We start from the raw sequence: 15,503 nt of genomic DNA on the forward strand, positions 1-15,503 counted from the left end.
ACAAAAGGGTACGTTGCAAAAAATGTTTGTTTCAAGCATGCATGACTTATTTATACATACTTATAGATTTTGTTAAACACACAGGATATATTAATTCATTAGTGAATACTTCCTAAAAAATAAACAACAATTACCTCCGCAGTTTCATTTCTCTTATAATTTTTCTCAACTTTTCAGGTAAAGTTAATCTCGATATATTAATATACAGTATTATTACATCAATAATAATGAATAGGTGCAACAAATCAATTATTTGGCCATGGAATTGAGCCCATCCAAATATAAATGTTTATACAGCATAAGCAAAGGTTGTTTAGATTAATAACCATTGGTTACAAGTAACAGCACATAAATCAGTTATAATCGAGTGACATTTATTTTCTGTAACTAATTTTTAATAAACATTATACGTATACAACATTTACACATATAATATAATGTTAACTATAAATTAATATCTCACTAATAATATATATCGCTATTCATTATTTTCATACATATGTTTATAAGTACTTAAAATTAGAAACAATTGGTAAATCTTAGATACTAACTAGCAGAGGCGTTTAAAAAAAAACAGCCATGAGCAGATTGTTTTCATAAGATTAGGTAAGCAAAATAATATAAAAGAAAAGAAATTTAATGATGGATTAAAAAAGTGAAAAATTAATAATAATAAATATCAAATAATAGCATTAAAGTACAAAAAATACAATGTTCACATTTTTTTAAATATATATTATATTAAATTGGAAGACTATATTATTATTATACTCTGCTAAAATGCTTTGAGACTTTGGCAATATTTTACATTTAAGTACTTAGATATTAAACTGGCCAAAATGTATTTTATTAAGGCCTATTTTTTTCGTTTACAGTCATTGATTGCCACATAACAATATTACAATTTAAAAAAAAAATATTAAGAACTTTTTCAAGATTAATGATAAGGCCAATAGGATTTTAATTAATTAATAGTATTTGGTTGACAGAGTACAGCAACACTGCTATTATAATAAACTCTACTCATGATTAAAGTAAAGATACAAAAAAAGGGTCCCCATTACATATTTTGGTAAAACAAAATATTTAATACAAAACTAAAAACATGACAGTTCACATAAACAAAACTACTTTTCAACAGTGTGGTCATGGTGGAAATTGAAATTAAAACATTAAAATAAAACATTTAATTGTTTGTCTTTTCATCAAAATTATACGACCAGGTTCTAAGTCCGTCTAATATTTTAATCATCAATGGATTACCACCAAGATGTTCCACTTCCTTGCGAGCATCTGCATCTAATTGTGTCAACACCTTTCTTGTGTGCTCAAATGAACCATAATTATCCAACAACTTCACACAGTACTTTTTCACGTCAACATTTCTTGTTCGCTGTCTCAAAATATCTAATAGTTTTATGGGTTAAGTAAAACATTACAATCATAATAATTTTGGTATTTCATGTTAAGTTTAAAAAATACTTAACACTTAGACAGGATTATGAAATATTTAAAGAAAATGTTATAATTAGTCTTAATTATATATAAAGGATACGAATCACTTGTTTGTCTTCAGGGTGAGTATGAATTGCATGTATAATAGGGAAACTGAATTTTCCTTCTGTTAAATCTTCACAATAGCTCTTGTTTTCAGAATACTAAAGTAAAATAAAGTCTTGATTATTTAATACATTTTTTAAGCAATGAGAATGATATTTAAATATTTGTATAATTTGCTCTATAAATAATATTCCAAATTTAAGTTTTAATAAGCCATGGCACTATGTTTCTTATTTTTATTTAAACACTCTGAAAACACATTTACCTTAAGTTGTTTGTTTGTAAGAACTTTGAACTTAAAGAAAAAGTTGAAAACTAATTTTTATTTCTGTCGAGCATAAAAAATTAATGATCGGAATAATCACTATACATGTTTTAATCTTTTAATATTAGATTTAATACTACAAAATAATTTTATAAAGTTTAATTATGATATAATAAACGATAAAAGAAAATTATTTTATTTCTGATTAATAGTTTGACTGTCATAAATAGAATAATATAAAACAGATAAGAATTTGATTTTCAATAATATAATACCATTTAAAATCACAGACTTCTCTCATTTATACTATACTAAATAAGAAATTTGTGTCAGCTAATGAAACTTATCTCACTCTTTTCTCAGTTGTCAAATTGATATGGATATTTAACAAGTATGATGCATATAATATTATTCTATATTGTCCAACCCAAAACATGGCGCACGAGCTATAATTATTTTGTATTCGTTTTATTCAGAGTTCCTAATCTAGTATAGTACCTATAAAATCTGTGATAACAATTATGAATTTAATATTATAATCTAAAATTAAAAATTATTACACTGAATAGATAATTAATATGCAACCTATATTTTGAGTTCATCAGACATAGATACCAATATGAATCAGAATATAGAGTCCTCATAATAAGAATTTGGATATTATAATTAATGACTACGCCTGATTCTTTACCTGATCAGTCAATATCGCCATTTTTTGGTCAAATATTATTAAATTATATATAATACAAAATAAATTTAATCAATAAATCAGATTAACTCATTAAAATAAACATGCAATACTTCTTACTTCTTGCAAACACAAGTTACAATAATCATCTCGAATCTGGAAGTACAATCCCAATATTCCAGTAAGTTTAGTGAAGTCATTAGTACTGTCACTGAATAACTGCATGAGTCTGATAGCAAGCATAAATAAACCGCCAGTCTCTTAAAAATTAAATATACAAAATTATAAGAATATATTTTTATAGGTACCCATAGTGTTAAGAATATATTTTCTGCATAACTTATTTTTAAATATCTAAAGTTGACTTTCAATATTGATTAAAAATGATGTTTACCAAAAAACCAACACATATAAAATAATTAATATACAATTTAATTACTTCTGATTGTCATTTTTTTGTATTCATCTTCAGTTGGACATGTATAATTATCTCGCCAATAAATTTCCATTCCTTGACCTCGGTGAAGTTCTAACACCTGTTCAGTGTATACAGTGGTAGCCTAAAAATATATTTATGACTTATTAGACATTTTCATCAATGCTAAAGCATTTATTAAAAAAACAATAAAAGCAATATGTACCATAGGATGTCCTAGGCTCAGAGTTCGTTCTAATGCAACAAATGACATGTAGTTTGCAGCATTGATTGTACTAGCAACACCATAGATTGAATGTGCCACAGGTATCCCACGTCTCAAGACTGAATTATCTTGAATATCATCAGTTCTAAAATACCAAACATAAATAAATATTAATTTTGTTGAGTAATTATTTTAATAATTATCATAAATTATTAATAATATTGAATGTTTATAAGTATTTCATCAACTTGAAACTCAGAAAATTAATAAACAAAATAAAACAAACTATATATTTAATAAGATTAACTTTGATGTAAACTTTTTTAATGATTTCTCAATGAATCGGCAAAGAATTGAATAAACAATTGCCAGAACTAATTGGGTATCTATTTTAAATTTTTCAGTTATAGCATTGATTATATGATCAATGATTATAATAGTTAGTAAATCAAAATTAATAATAAATGATAATACGTATAACATTTAGATATTATTTAAAATATATACTTTTATAGCATTACAGTAAATTTTCTCTTGATATGTATTGTGTTATGTAATGATACATTAATAAACATAATTATACAAAAAAAAAAATAAGATTATATTATTTTCTTTGGCTGACAATTAATTAGTTACATTGATTTATGATATTGAAACAATATAATACGAAGTCATACAGGTACAATATATCAAGTTGAATAAACAAGTTATATAACATTTTAGGTTATCTAAATATTTCTTTATACCTATAAAAATCATGATTTACTTTAAATTGTATGTAAGAACATAATAAATAATAATAAATAAGTAGGTAATATTGTAATAAGTAATAATTATTTTCAAATATTCTTATGTAAGATACATTTGTTCAACAGTGTATAGATTAATATTTAGTCATTACAAGTTTAATGATTGATTATACCAATATACATAAATACACTTTAATTTAGTAGAAGGTAGAAGGAACTTTGATTTTCACTGTTTTAAACAACTACAGTATACAACTTTAGAACTTAAATTAACTTATTTAATTCATATTTTTAAATTTTAATGATTACAATTTAAAATAACATATTACTAATATACATATTCTAACTTAAAATTATGTAATAATACATACGATACACACATTAGCCTTAATTTTGGTTTTTAGATAGCTAATAAACTCAAATATTACACAACAGAGAATTCATCCATATGTATTCAAATTATTTTTAATTGCAGTTAAACTTTTTCTACTCTATACTAAGTGTATACTTACAAGAGACTAGAATTATGCAACATCTGCACTATGTCTCCAATAACAGCCAATTTGTCTGATGGTATTTTCAACCAATAATTAAATGCATGAGCGAGTTTAGCTCTGATTTGTTTACCAGGCACTTGCATAATATATGTGAAAGGCTGCAAGAGTTTCTAAAAAAAAGACACATTAAATCAGAGTTGACATATTATAAAACATTTAAAATAATTTATCATAAGGCTATATTATTACGCATACACTATACACAGTTGCTGTAATCAATTAAACTATTCTAAAGTATGTCTATACAAATATATCAAAACAACAATAATTTTTTTTTTAAATACGAATACATTAATGTATTATAATTTGATGTACATATTCAACTTGGTTACCAGTTTTTCAATACCTAATGATGGTGTGATGTGTAATACTAATTGTAATATATTATATGCAATTCATACATATGTTATAGGTTTACCTATGTTTTTTAATTTCCATAAATTATTAACATCGTTAGAGGAACATTGAAAATCAATCGTGAAACGGCTAGTGTCGGCCCACAGGACTTGTTTTAGCCTATAGGGTTTTCCTTCGCTTTTTGTACGCAGTTTTTTTTGTACGCCTTACCAGCTATAATAGGTACAGAGGGTAAACAATTTCTGTCAACGTATATTCAACCGAGTAAATTATACACAATTATATAAAATTATGGTTTTAACATTTAACGCGACGATTTCTGTCGCCTGTATTATTATTTATAAGCTCATCCCAACAGTGCAATTATTAGAAGTTGGAGCTATTAGTTTATTATTCCGGCAAAACCAGGGCTTGTCGACATTTTTTACCACGTATGAAAACGTGGTGGATCACATAACATTCAGACATTCTACACTAATGCAATGAAAAAAAACTGCCATAATCTACAGCATGGCCACTCCAATTGTTGGGTTACCCAAAAAAACCGTCCGTTTCGTACTGCTTGGAGAGCGCTAGGCCAATAACATTAAAATATTGAATTCGAAAGAATACAAAGCGCGATAGAAAACGAAGTGAATTTAGCTTCGAATTAAATTGACCTTTTTATGGTAAAAACTAAGAATAAGTCAAACGTATCGTAATTATACAGCCATAAGGGTATAGAACGTTTAAGTAGGAATCGTAAATCCGTCTTTAATTAATGGTTATTAATGGTAGGTACATAGAGGCATAAGTAGCGTTTTAACACAAAAATGGATTTGCTCTAATTATATTAATCTGTAAAATGACTATTAAGTATATTATATTCTATAATAATTGTACTCTTGCATAGTATTATAGGCAATTTTTTTTTTGTTTTATTGTTTTATAAACGTTAAGATATCTTGATTTTAGAAAGAAAAAACTATGATACTTTATTTACGTAAATTTGACCCCATTTATTGATTTTTTTTATGTAATACACACGTAACATGTTACCGCGGGTTTATATGAATAATCCCTTTTAAATTGTTTAATTTAGTTGTGGAGTAATTTGTGTTTATTAACATAATATAAAGCCAACACTCTAGTCTCAAGTTTATATGGGTAAATAGGAATACTGACACTCAGAATAAAACATTTCTTAAAATCAAAATGTTCATTAATACATTCATTTCTTTATATTCAAGTTAGCTTCAATTAATTATGAATTTCATTAAAACTATTTGCTATTATAATTAACTACAATAGATTCACCTGAAATTGATTAAAAAGAAATAATTTAATCAATTTAATTGCATTAAATAAGTAAATAATCTTAAGTACTTCGATTTCCGATAAAATGTTTGCATATATGTATTCAAATTAATATCCAACTTCGTTGATTTAATGAAATAATAGTTTCATTTTAACTATAGTTAAGGTTAACGGAAATCCTAAGATTACAATATTATAGGTTGATATACAAATTCAATTTATTGAATTAATATAAATATAATATATGCCTACTTACATTAAAATAAAGAAGCTATTTAATTTATTAACTAAAACTTTAATTATTTTAAACAAATTATCCTTAATAATATATTATCTACAGACAATATAAATTAAAATTGTAGTATAGGTAGTTGCAGACTTGCAATAATTTTTTTCTAAATTACCTATATTATGGTCTGATTTCTGAATATAATTATGTAACAATTAAAACTAAATCATATACCTCGATCAAAACGGAAAATTAGCTATCAGCAATAAACCCTATTTATAATATTGTATTAGAGATAATAATATAATAATGATGTATTAAATTTATTATATCATTATAAGCAATTATTTAGGTATGTCGTATGAATATTTTTATATAATATTTTAGGTACCATCCTACCTACTTACATATTCTACCTACATCGCACAGATATAAGGAAAAACGTGTTAATTAATACTTAAGGGAATTCGATACCGTCATTTTCTGTTTTTGTCTAACACACGCGTGACATGGTAATTTAGACGTGTTTTTTGCCAAACATACTAATTGATCTAATGAAGCGATAATAAATCTGAAAACATATTTGAATTTGTCGTTAAGTCTTCTTAAAATCGACTTTCCCACATTTTTGATATTATCCCCCAAATTCCTAAAAATGTCATATTAAAAAAGAGCATTTAAACATTTTTGTATTTCAATTTTCGGAGAAGTTAAAATCAAAAAATCATAAATGTGGGAAAGTCGATTTCAAGTAGACTTGAAGACAAATTAAAATCTGTTTTTAGAATTCTTATCGCTTCATTAGATCAATTGGTATAATTGGCAAAAAACACATCTAAATTACTATGTCACGCGTGTGTAAGACAAAAACAGAAAATGACGGTATCGAATCCCCTTAACAATATATTATAAGTAGCCACTAATATATAATATATTATGGTATAATAAATATTATTACCTTGTACTTAATAACAAATTAATATCAACATATTTTTTAAGGATAAGGAACGCATTTATCCTATAATTTAATTATTTGTATAATTTTTTCTCATTTTTCATAAAAATTATAATAATTAAGATAATGATAATAATATATAGGTGTATAGTGATACACAAGTAAAAATTTTTAAAAAAAGATGATCGGAAGCCGTGATTTTCTGTCTTTGTCGAACAGATTCAAAACTTCCTAGACATGTTTTCATTCCAAAGTACCGATTAATCAAGAGAAGCGATAAGTATTCTAAAAACAGATTTTAATTTATAATCAAGTCTACTAAGGACCGACTAAATTTTTTTTTCATTTAGTCGTGCACATTGCAGACTCAATTATAAATCTATTTAGTCCAATGGTATGAATTTTATTTTGCATATTTTTGGTTTCAACTATTATTTTTAACACTGTAGGACATTTTTAAACATATCTATGTTATTGTATTATTCGAGTTATCGCGTAGGTACTGAGGTTTTAAAAAATGCTTGTACACACATACGCCAACACCCATTACCCATAGGTTTAGTATATTTTGATTGAATAAATTAACAATACAATTTTTAATGCATTTTATAATATATTTGATTGTTTTAAAGTTTCAAAACATAATTAGACATTTTTTACACATATATTTGTCTAATACATTAGTTTTAAAGATCATAAGCATCCTAATCCTAGTTATGATTTACGACTTATGAGTCTATATATTATAAAATTGGATTTTCGTCATTTCCCAAAAATGGTCTAATTTATTAACCTATAGTCGAAGTAGGGGGGCAGCAAATTTAAGCGAATCTTAAATTCACCATATGACTAGTGTGGGTAAAATATGTTTTGTACGAATGAAAATCTGCCAACCTTCACTGAATTTTAATTTCACAGAAACAAAATTTATTTTTTCGAAATGTACAATTTTATAACGAGTAAAAGAATCATTGAATCAATATATTATTATAATATTGTCCTATAACGTATTTTAAGAATTTTTTATCTACTTTTCTACTATAAAAAAAATAAGTAAGTATATAACGAAATACAATTTTCACACAATAGACTTCAAATATATAATTTTGAATTTTGATTGGAAACTAATATATTTAATTGCCAATCGTTATAATGTTAAGGTAAATTTGTTGAGATCCTGGCATGGTTTGCGGAAATGTTTGAAAATGCACCCATATGACAACGACCCACGAAGAAGGACCCCGGGATTATTTTATCGATTCAAAAATGTGTGGAACGTTTTTCAATTACATTGCAAATTACTTTTTAGAATTTTCAAGTATGTCATTAAAATGTTATAAGCTAAAAACCACCTAGTCCACCTTCGCGGATGCGAAAATATTTCCGGGAAACTTTGTTAGTAAAAGACACATTTTTATTCTTATCTTCTAGTTCTGTTCGCAATATGGAAAGGAAAAATGACTATCAGCAGCAAAAGCTTTCCGAACATTTTATAACAATACCCATCAATATTATTTTTAAAAAAAAATTGTAATATTAGCTGAGGAATATTTTGTTAATGTTTTAAACTTACAGGACAGTAATAATAATGAAAATACAGCGCACACTGAACACTGTACAGAATCAAACTTAGTACTGCTATCCGCCACTGCTAAATATGTAAGTATTATATAACTATTAATCAATAAAGCTAACAGTTATCTGGTGTAAACCGTATCTCATTTTAAAAATTTTTGAATGATTTAAATACATTTTAACATTTGATTAAACAATTATTACTTTATCGATTTCGTGCCGAGTACGGACACTGAAACCACAACAATTTTGTTTTATCAGTATATTAGGTATATTATATACATTACAGTTCATCATAATTTCGTGTTTAATTTTACATGTGGCAATGTCTCAATACTATATGTAGGGTACGTATAGGTATTTAATGTTGTCGTCGAAGAAGTTAGGAAGAGTAAACGTTGTTATGCAACCGTTTTTAATGCCAGATATCTTACATACCTAAACTCAATTTTTCAAGGTAAACATCCCAGTACATTGTAACATACTTTTAAACAAAACCCACATAATAATTTTATTCATAATCAAATACAAATAAATACCTATTGGCTATGAAACATTTTTAATTTCTACGTGAAATATTAATATTTTATTTATGCGAAAATTCGTGTACACCTAGTATACCTACTGAACATTTTATTATTTATAAGAATATCTAAAGAAAAAATATTATACAACAAATTCAACAGATGTATTTAGGTAAAACAAAAGTTGTTCAAATATTTTTAAAAAATACTACGAATTTATTTTATAAGCATATATTAATAGTAATATAAACAGGTTTTAAAAATATAATATATACATAATGCAGTTTCTCCGCTGAATGAGTATTTCAATAAACAAATTTGTGCGATATAATCGCATTCACAAGTTGTTCAATACAAATAGTGCATAAAAAAAGTTTAAAGAAAAGCAAAGGGAAATGCATACCTATTATTTATTTTATGTTTTCTCGTTTGAGAGTTTTTGTATCTTGAAAAACGCTCAATAACGATTTCAAGATTTTCAAGACAAGACACAAGTCGCAACGACCATTCAAATAACAATTTTACGAAAACCTTGGTAAACCATTTACAAAGACAATTCAAACACTGATATTAAAATTAATATTCATTAATAAAATATCGTAGACAGGCGTGGGAAATATAAAAATAATAATATTCAATAATATGTAGGTAACTCGGTCGAGTGAATGACACAACAGTCGACAACAAACATAAAACAAAAAACGATGGACGGATATAATTACGGTAGGTAATAGGTATGCATAAAATGTTTTAACTCACTTCATCAGTCTCTTTTTCTCCGGACGTACTAAACATATTTTCCATCTTAAGATATTATTGTGCAGTTCACAAGTGAGACGAGAGTATAAGACTAGAGTTGAGTAACAAGTAACAACTAACAACGTTGGATGGTTTGAACTTTCAATTGTGAAATGTAGTTATTGCTGTTGAACACTAAAACCAATCGATCGATAGCGGTTATCTTCTACGCGTCCGATAAGAATAAAAAATATAATATTATGGAAACGAATCGCGCCCACGATGTCTCATGGAATAATTAGTGAGCGCTGATAACGAGCACGTGTAATGTTATCATAAAATTAAATTACACCACCACGGCGGCACGGCTTACAGATTACAGCGAACTATAAAAGTGCAAGTTCGTTGTGGTGGTTCGTTGCTTACTGCTTATTATTATTATATATATTTTAGGAAAGTACCTACAGCCAACAGGTTTCCGTTCGGTTATTTTTAACTTCCGTTGGTTAATTTTACATAGACGATTATTATTTTAATGCCTAACCATCATAAGTCTTAACTGTCAGTTTCTTGCCGGTGCACCTGTATTGTGTTTCGATTTGACACCGACAAAGGATAATATATTATTCTATTTTTTAAAACACCATCAGTCATGGATTCGGAGATACCACATCATTTATTAATCGTTATGGTCCACTCATTGGTGGTGGATGGTGGCGACCCCAAATTAAAAAGTGACGTACTACAACATCTACTATGTATGTGTGGTTTTATTTCTGTTTCTTGATAAAAACTGTTTTAAGAGTTTTAATGGGTCTCTCTTCTAGCTCTGACGGCTGACAAATATAAAGAAAACAAAGTAATCGTGGATAATATTGACGAATTGCTTAGAGGACTTTTCAAAGTTTTGGAAACCGACAGAGCCAATGCCAATACAGCCTGTTTGTGTTTGGTCAATATTTCGTCTAAAGAAAATGGTCTGAAAAAAATAATGTTATTTTTAAACAGTAACATTGGTTCAAATGGCTCGGTAGATTTTGGCTTAAAAGGGAACTTATGTCAGTAGTTTTTAATTTGAATGTATTGTTAGGGAATCATATCAAAAATAACACAATATATTGATCAACAAACACCAGAGATTGCTAGTTCAGTATTGAAGCTGTTGTGCAACCTGACGCGTGAAAAAAATCATGCCATTCAAGTGTATGAAGCATTTGGAGATCAAACCACAACATTAGAATCGTTTATGAAGCTGTTCATCACCCGAGATGTACAACATGAAACAAATTATGATTATATTTCATATTTATTATCAAATTTATGTCAGTTACATGAAGTAAGAATGTAAGTAGTTATTTGATGTTAAATAAATGTAAATATTCAAATTATAGTTTTCCTCAATTTCTTTGTAGGTGGTTAATGAATAATGATAATTTACAAAAATTATTTCCATTTTTAAATTTAAACAATTCACTTCGAAGAGCTGGTGTCATCATGACTATAAAAAACTGTTGCTTTGAACTAGGTAACTTCTTATCTAAAGTTACAAAACTGTCTTATTCAATACTAGTCTTTTATTTTGTATTTGTTTAGAAAAGCATGAATGGTTATTAAGCGAGGATTTAGATTTGTTACCTCGCCTTCTTTTACCACTAGCTGGCCCTGAGCAGTTTGATGAAGAAGATAATGAAAAACTACCATTGGATTTACAATATCTACCTGATGATAAAGAACGTGAACCAGATTCAGATTTACGGTTGGCACTGTTACAAGCTTTGACTCAGGTTAGCTGTTATATAAACAAATGTAAAGTGATAAGAAAATATTAAACTGATTATTGATGTAATTTATTATGTTTAAAGTTGAGTGCTAAAAGAAAATGCAGAGAAATAATCAGAGATCAAGGAACTTATCTTATTTTAAGGGAACTTCACAGATGGGAACCCAATATGGAATTGAAATTAGTATGTGAAAATCTAGTGGACATTTTAATCAAGTCAGTATATAATTTTTAATTGTTTGTTCTCTTAATTCTTACGGGCAACTACTTATACATTTAACCATCATAATATGCCATGTCTTATATTATGTATTATATATTATACTTTACCAAAATAAGAATGGAAGTCTGTGGCTATACTTGTGCACAGCGACGTGACTTTGTTCCAAAGCTCTGCGTCTACCATTCTTATTTTGAATTGAGTCATAGGCGTGCGCAGACTTGGTTCGCAGGAGGATCCCTTAAGAAAGTCTGAACCAAAGATTCTTGTACTAATGACTACTGGTATAATTAAATATTTAGTTATTAATTTTATAAAGTATTTATTTAATTCAATATGCAATTATAAAAATAAATACTATTTGAAGGTATTAAAATACATAATAATAATAAAAATAAATAATAATAATAGTTTGAAATAGCATAATAATACTTATAAAAAATCAATGTAACTTACAATTCCATCCTACTATCCACGGGAGTAAGGTTTTTAAATGTATCAATTACATCATCAATTTTTATACTATTTGCAAGTTCTTGCTTACTGGACATAGTAAGCAGATCATCAATAAATTCTGTGTCATGGTACTGCTGAACTTGATTTTCACAATACTGAGTTTGGAAAATGACCAATCGTAAGAACAGCTCGTTACTGATATAACCATAAATGTTTTCAATGCTTTAACATTTCAAAATATAGTTTCCCTTCCATAGTTGTATTGTGTTAGCCAATTTATCCAATCACCACATTAGTTCTTCTCACCTTTTGGTATATTATCTGTATGTTTAAGAAGATTAATTTTATCTTTCATAAATCAAAATAAAAACTAAAATTGACTCATATTGACTTGCTAAATTGGCTTTTTTCCAGGACTGAAGATGAAATAGGCACAGATAATTTCCATGACTTAGAAGTACCTGAAGATTTATTAGACAAGTTTAAAAAAATGGATGAAGCGTATTTAAGTTGACATCAATTCCAATATAATTTTAATACTGTGTGTTAATATTTTTAGTTTTCTGAATGTATGTATTTGGTTTTATGTCATAATAACATAATATTTCTTATTTTATTGATAATCGATTACACAAATTACAAACTATACAGTATTTGTTAATGATTCAATTTAGATTAAAACATGAATGCCCAATTTTCTCTAAGATGATGACGAACAAGAGAAACTAACTGCTACGTAAGCAGGATTTTTGATTGGGTAGGATTATACTATGCATAATATATGTATAAATAAGTAGACACTAACGTATTTAGGAATATGTTGCCCAATTTGACAGTGAAGTAGCAAACCATTTATATCAACATTTAATAACATAGACATTAGACGTATAAGGTGGTCAATGTATAGTTGACGCAATCTCTTACAATACCAAAAAAACCTAATAATTAGTCAAATCTTAATGCCCCAAAACAAAACCAACTTCTTAAAAATTTGGGTTACTATTAATAAGTGATCCCCATGCTTCAAATGCCTTAAATTGCGGTCCCGGTTTCTTCATTGTAGATACTTATTAAATAAATATTACATCTAATGGAACTTAATTTTTCTTCTAATTTCTAAGGTCTGTAGCATTATGACTACAAGCATTTTAAATATGTAGTATAGTAGTTTTTATTTAAACTTTTTGAAATAAGATTCGTGCTATGGCTCTAGCAAAAAACTTGTTTTGCTATTTATTTATATATTTGAATTCGTTAGTTTATAACTCATTGTTATTTTTCGTCAACGATAATGTAATATAATACATGTCTTAATGATGAATTGATGAACAATAAATCATTGATTTCATAATATACAATACTATGAATGCCTATATTATGATTGTTGACTGCTATTATTCAGCGGCCAAAATAATATTATAAGTAGAGCTAGGATTTTGTTGACTTGCATTTTTTTTTTCTAAGTGTTATACAATTCTAACCAAAAACTAAATTTGTTTCGTACTATAACAATTTAAAATATTTAATTTTAATTTTGCATTTTATTGCTTTTGTAAGGTCATTTTTACGTAATATTACATTCATTTTGTGTATTTAAACTAATTTTTGTTTATTTTAAGCTTTTTTAATTTACTGTAAAGGTAATCCCAATTAGTGCCTTTAGACAATTACCTACTCCAGTCCATTGATATTGAAAAATTGATATAATTAATTGTCGATTTATCCGATAAGACTAAATATCGAACGAACCCATAACTATTTAGGTATACAAATACAATAGTAGCTTTAGAAGTGAATTCGGCATGTACCTGTGTGGTTCTACCGATCTTCAGTGCCGCATTAAGCCAAATTGCCGCCCCGGGGCAATATAAAATTTGCCGCCTCTATATATTTAAAAAAAATATCATATGATTTTCACCTCTCTTTTTTCGCTATCATAAACACAGCAGAATTATATTTTAATACGTTTCTCCGTTAGTTTTAAAATATTAAAGAGTTACCTAGTAAGTACTTAGTAACCTATATATACTTAATTTATACTTAATTTTTCTTTTTAAACATATTATTTATTAAATATTCATAATACAATTAATTAGAATTATAATTAAAAATTAAAAATAGTAAATTAAAATACATTTTTATTCAACTTATATTAATTTTTTTCTTGATTTCAAAACTGCAAATTTATGTATTATGTCCGACCAATCAATCTGTTGTAAAATATCGCTTTCTATATTTAATATGGATAATGATGACATCTTTTCATCAACTAAAGCAGACCTTAGATAATTTTTTATTCTTTTTAATACAGAAAATGACCGTTCTCCACTTGCATTGGATGAAGCCATACAACAAAATATTCGCAATACTATTTCTACCTACATTTGGAAATGTTGTCAAAAGGGCAGAATTTGTGAGGCATTTTAAAAGACTTATAAAAGATGATTTATCTTCTTTTGAAAACAAATTAAGAATATTTTTAAATTGTACCAGTTCTTCTATGAATGTCTCGTTTAAATCTTCAGGATATATTTTCACTAGATTTTTAGCTTTTTCACGTATTCCGTTAGTATCCAATGTATCTAATTTTAATATAAATCCAAAATTATTATTTATATCAGTGTAGGACAGTTTTCTTTCACGTAAATTCACAACTAGCCTGTCAATAATAACATAGAATACTTCACATTTCATTTTTTGTTCTCCTTCCAATAATTCATCGTTACTTTCAGTTTCATCAAAAAACTTCTTTCTCTTTTTTTGTCTCACGCCATCCCAGGAAAATAATTGTTTTGAACACATCGTTTTTGCTTGTTCTAAGTACACATCAAATCTTTCTCTAAAGTCTTCCACATATTTTTCTAAAGATTCGTACAGTGTAACAACTGTGGCTAAGTCTATATCTATAGACTG

At 26.9% G+C, this 15,503-nt stretch overlaps 2 protein-coding genes across 2 annotated transcripts; one reads left to right on the forward strand and one right to left on the reverse strand.

Annotated features, from left to right (window-relative positions):
• Nucleotides 1-729: 729 nt before the first annotated feature.
• LOC111034316 (geranylgeranyl pyrophosphate synthase) lies at nt 730-10,347 on the reverse strand. Its single transcript, XM_022315469.1, has 7 exons — nt 10,156-10,347; nt 4,416-4,570; nt 3,155-3,299; nt 2,953-3,073; nt 2,634-2,773; nt 1,556-1,658; nt 730-1,407 (listed from the first exon to the last, which is right to left on the reverse strand). Exons 1-7 carry the CDS (start codon nt 10,198-10,200, stop codon nt 1,187-1,189), a joined length of 930 nt encoding a protein of 309 aa, XP_022171161.1. The 5' UTR covers nt 10,201-10,347; the 3' UTR covers nt 730-1,186.
• Nucleotides 10,348-10,481: 134 nt separating this feature from the next.
• LOC111034315 (protein HGH1 homolog) lies at nt 10,482-13,254 on the forward strand. Its single transcript, XM_022315468.1, has 7 exons — nt 10,482-10,892; nt 10,962-11,164; nt 11,225-11,478; nt 11,547-11,659; nt 11,728-11,918; nt 11,997-12,130; nt 13,005-13,254. Exons 1-7 carry the CDS (start codon nt 10,787-10,789, stop codon nt 13,102-13,104), a joined length of 1,101 nt encoding a protein of 366 aa, XP_022171160.1. The 5' UTR covers nt 10,482-10,786; the 3' UTR covers nt 13,105-13,254.
• Nucleotides 13,255-15,503: the final 2,249 nt, after the last annotated feature.

The sequence above is a fragment of the Myzus persicae genome, unplaced genomic scaffold (assembly GCF_001856785.1).
Source record: "Myzus persicae strain clone G006 unplaced genomic scaffold, MPER_G0061.0, whole genome shotgun sequence".
NCBI lineage: Eukaryota > Metazoa > Arthropoda > Insecta > Hemiptera > Aphididae > Myzus > Myzus persicae.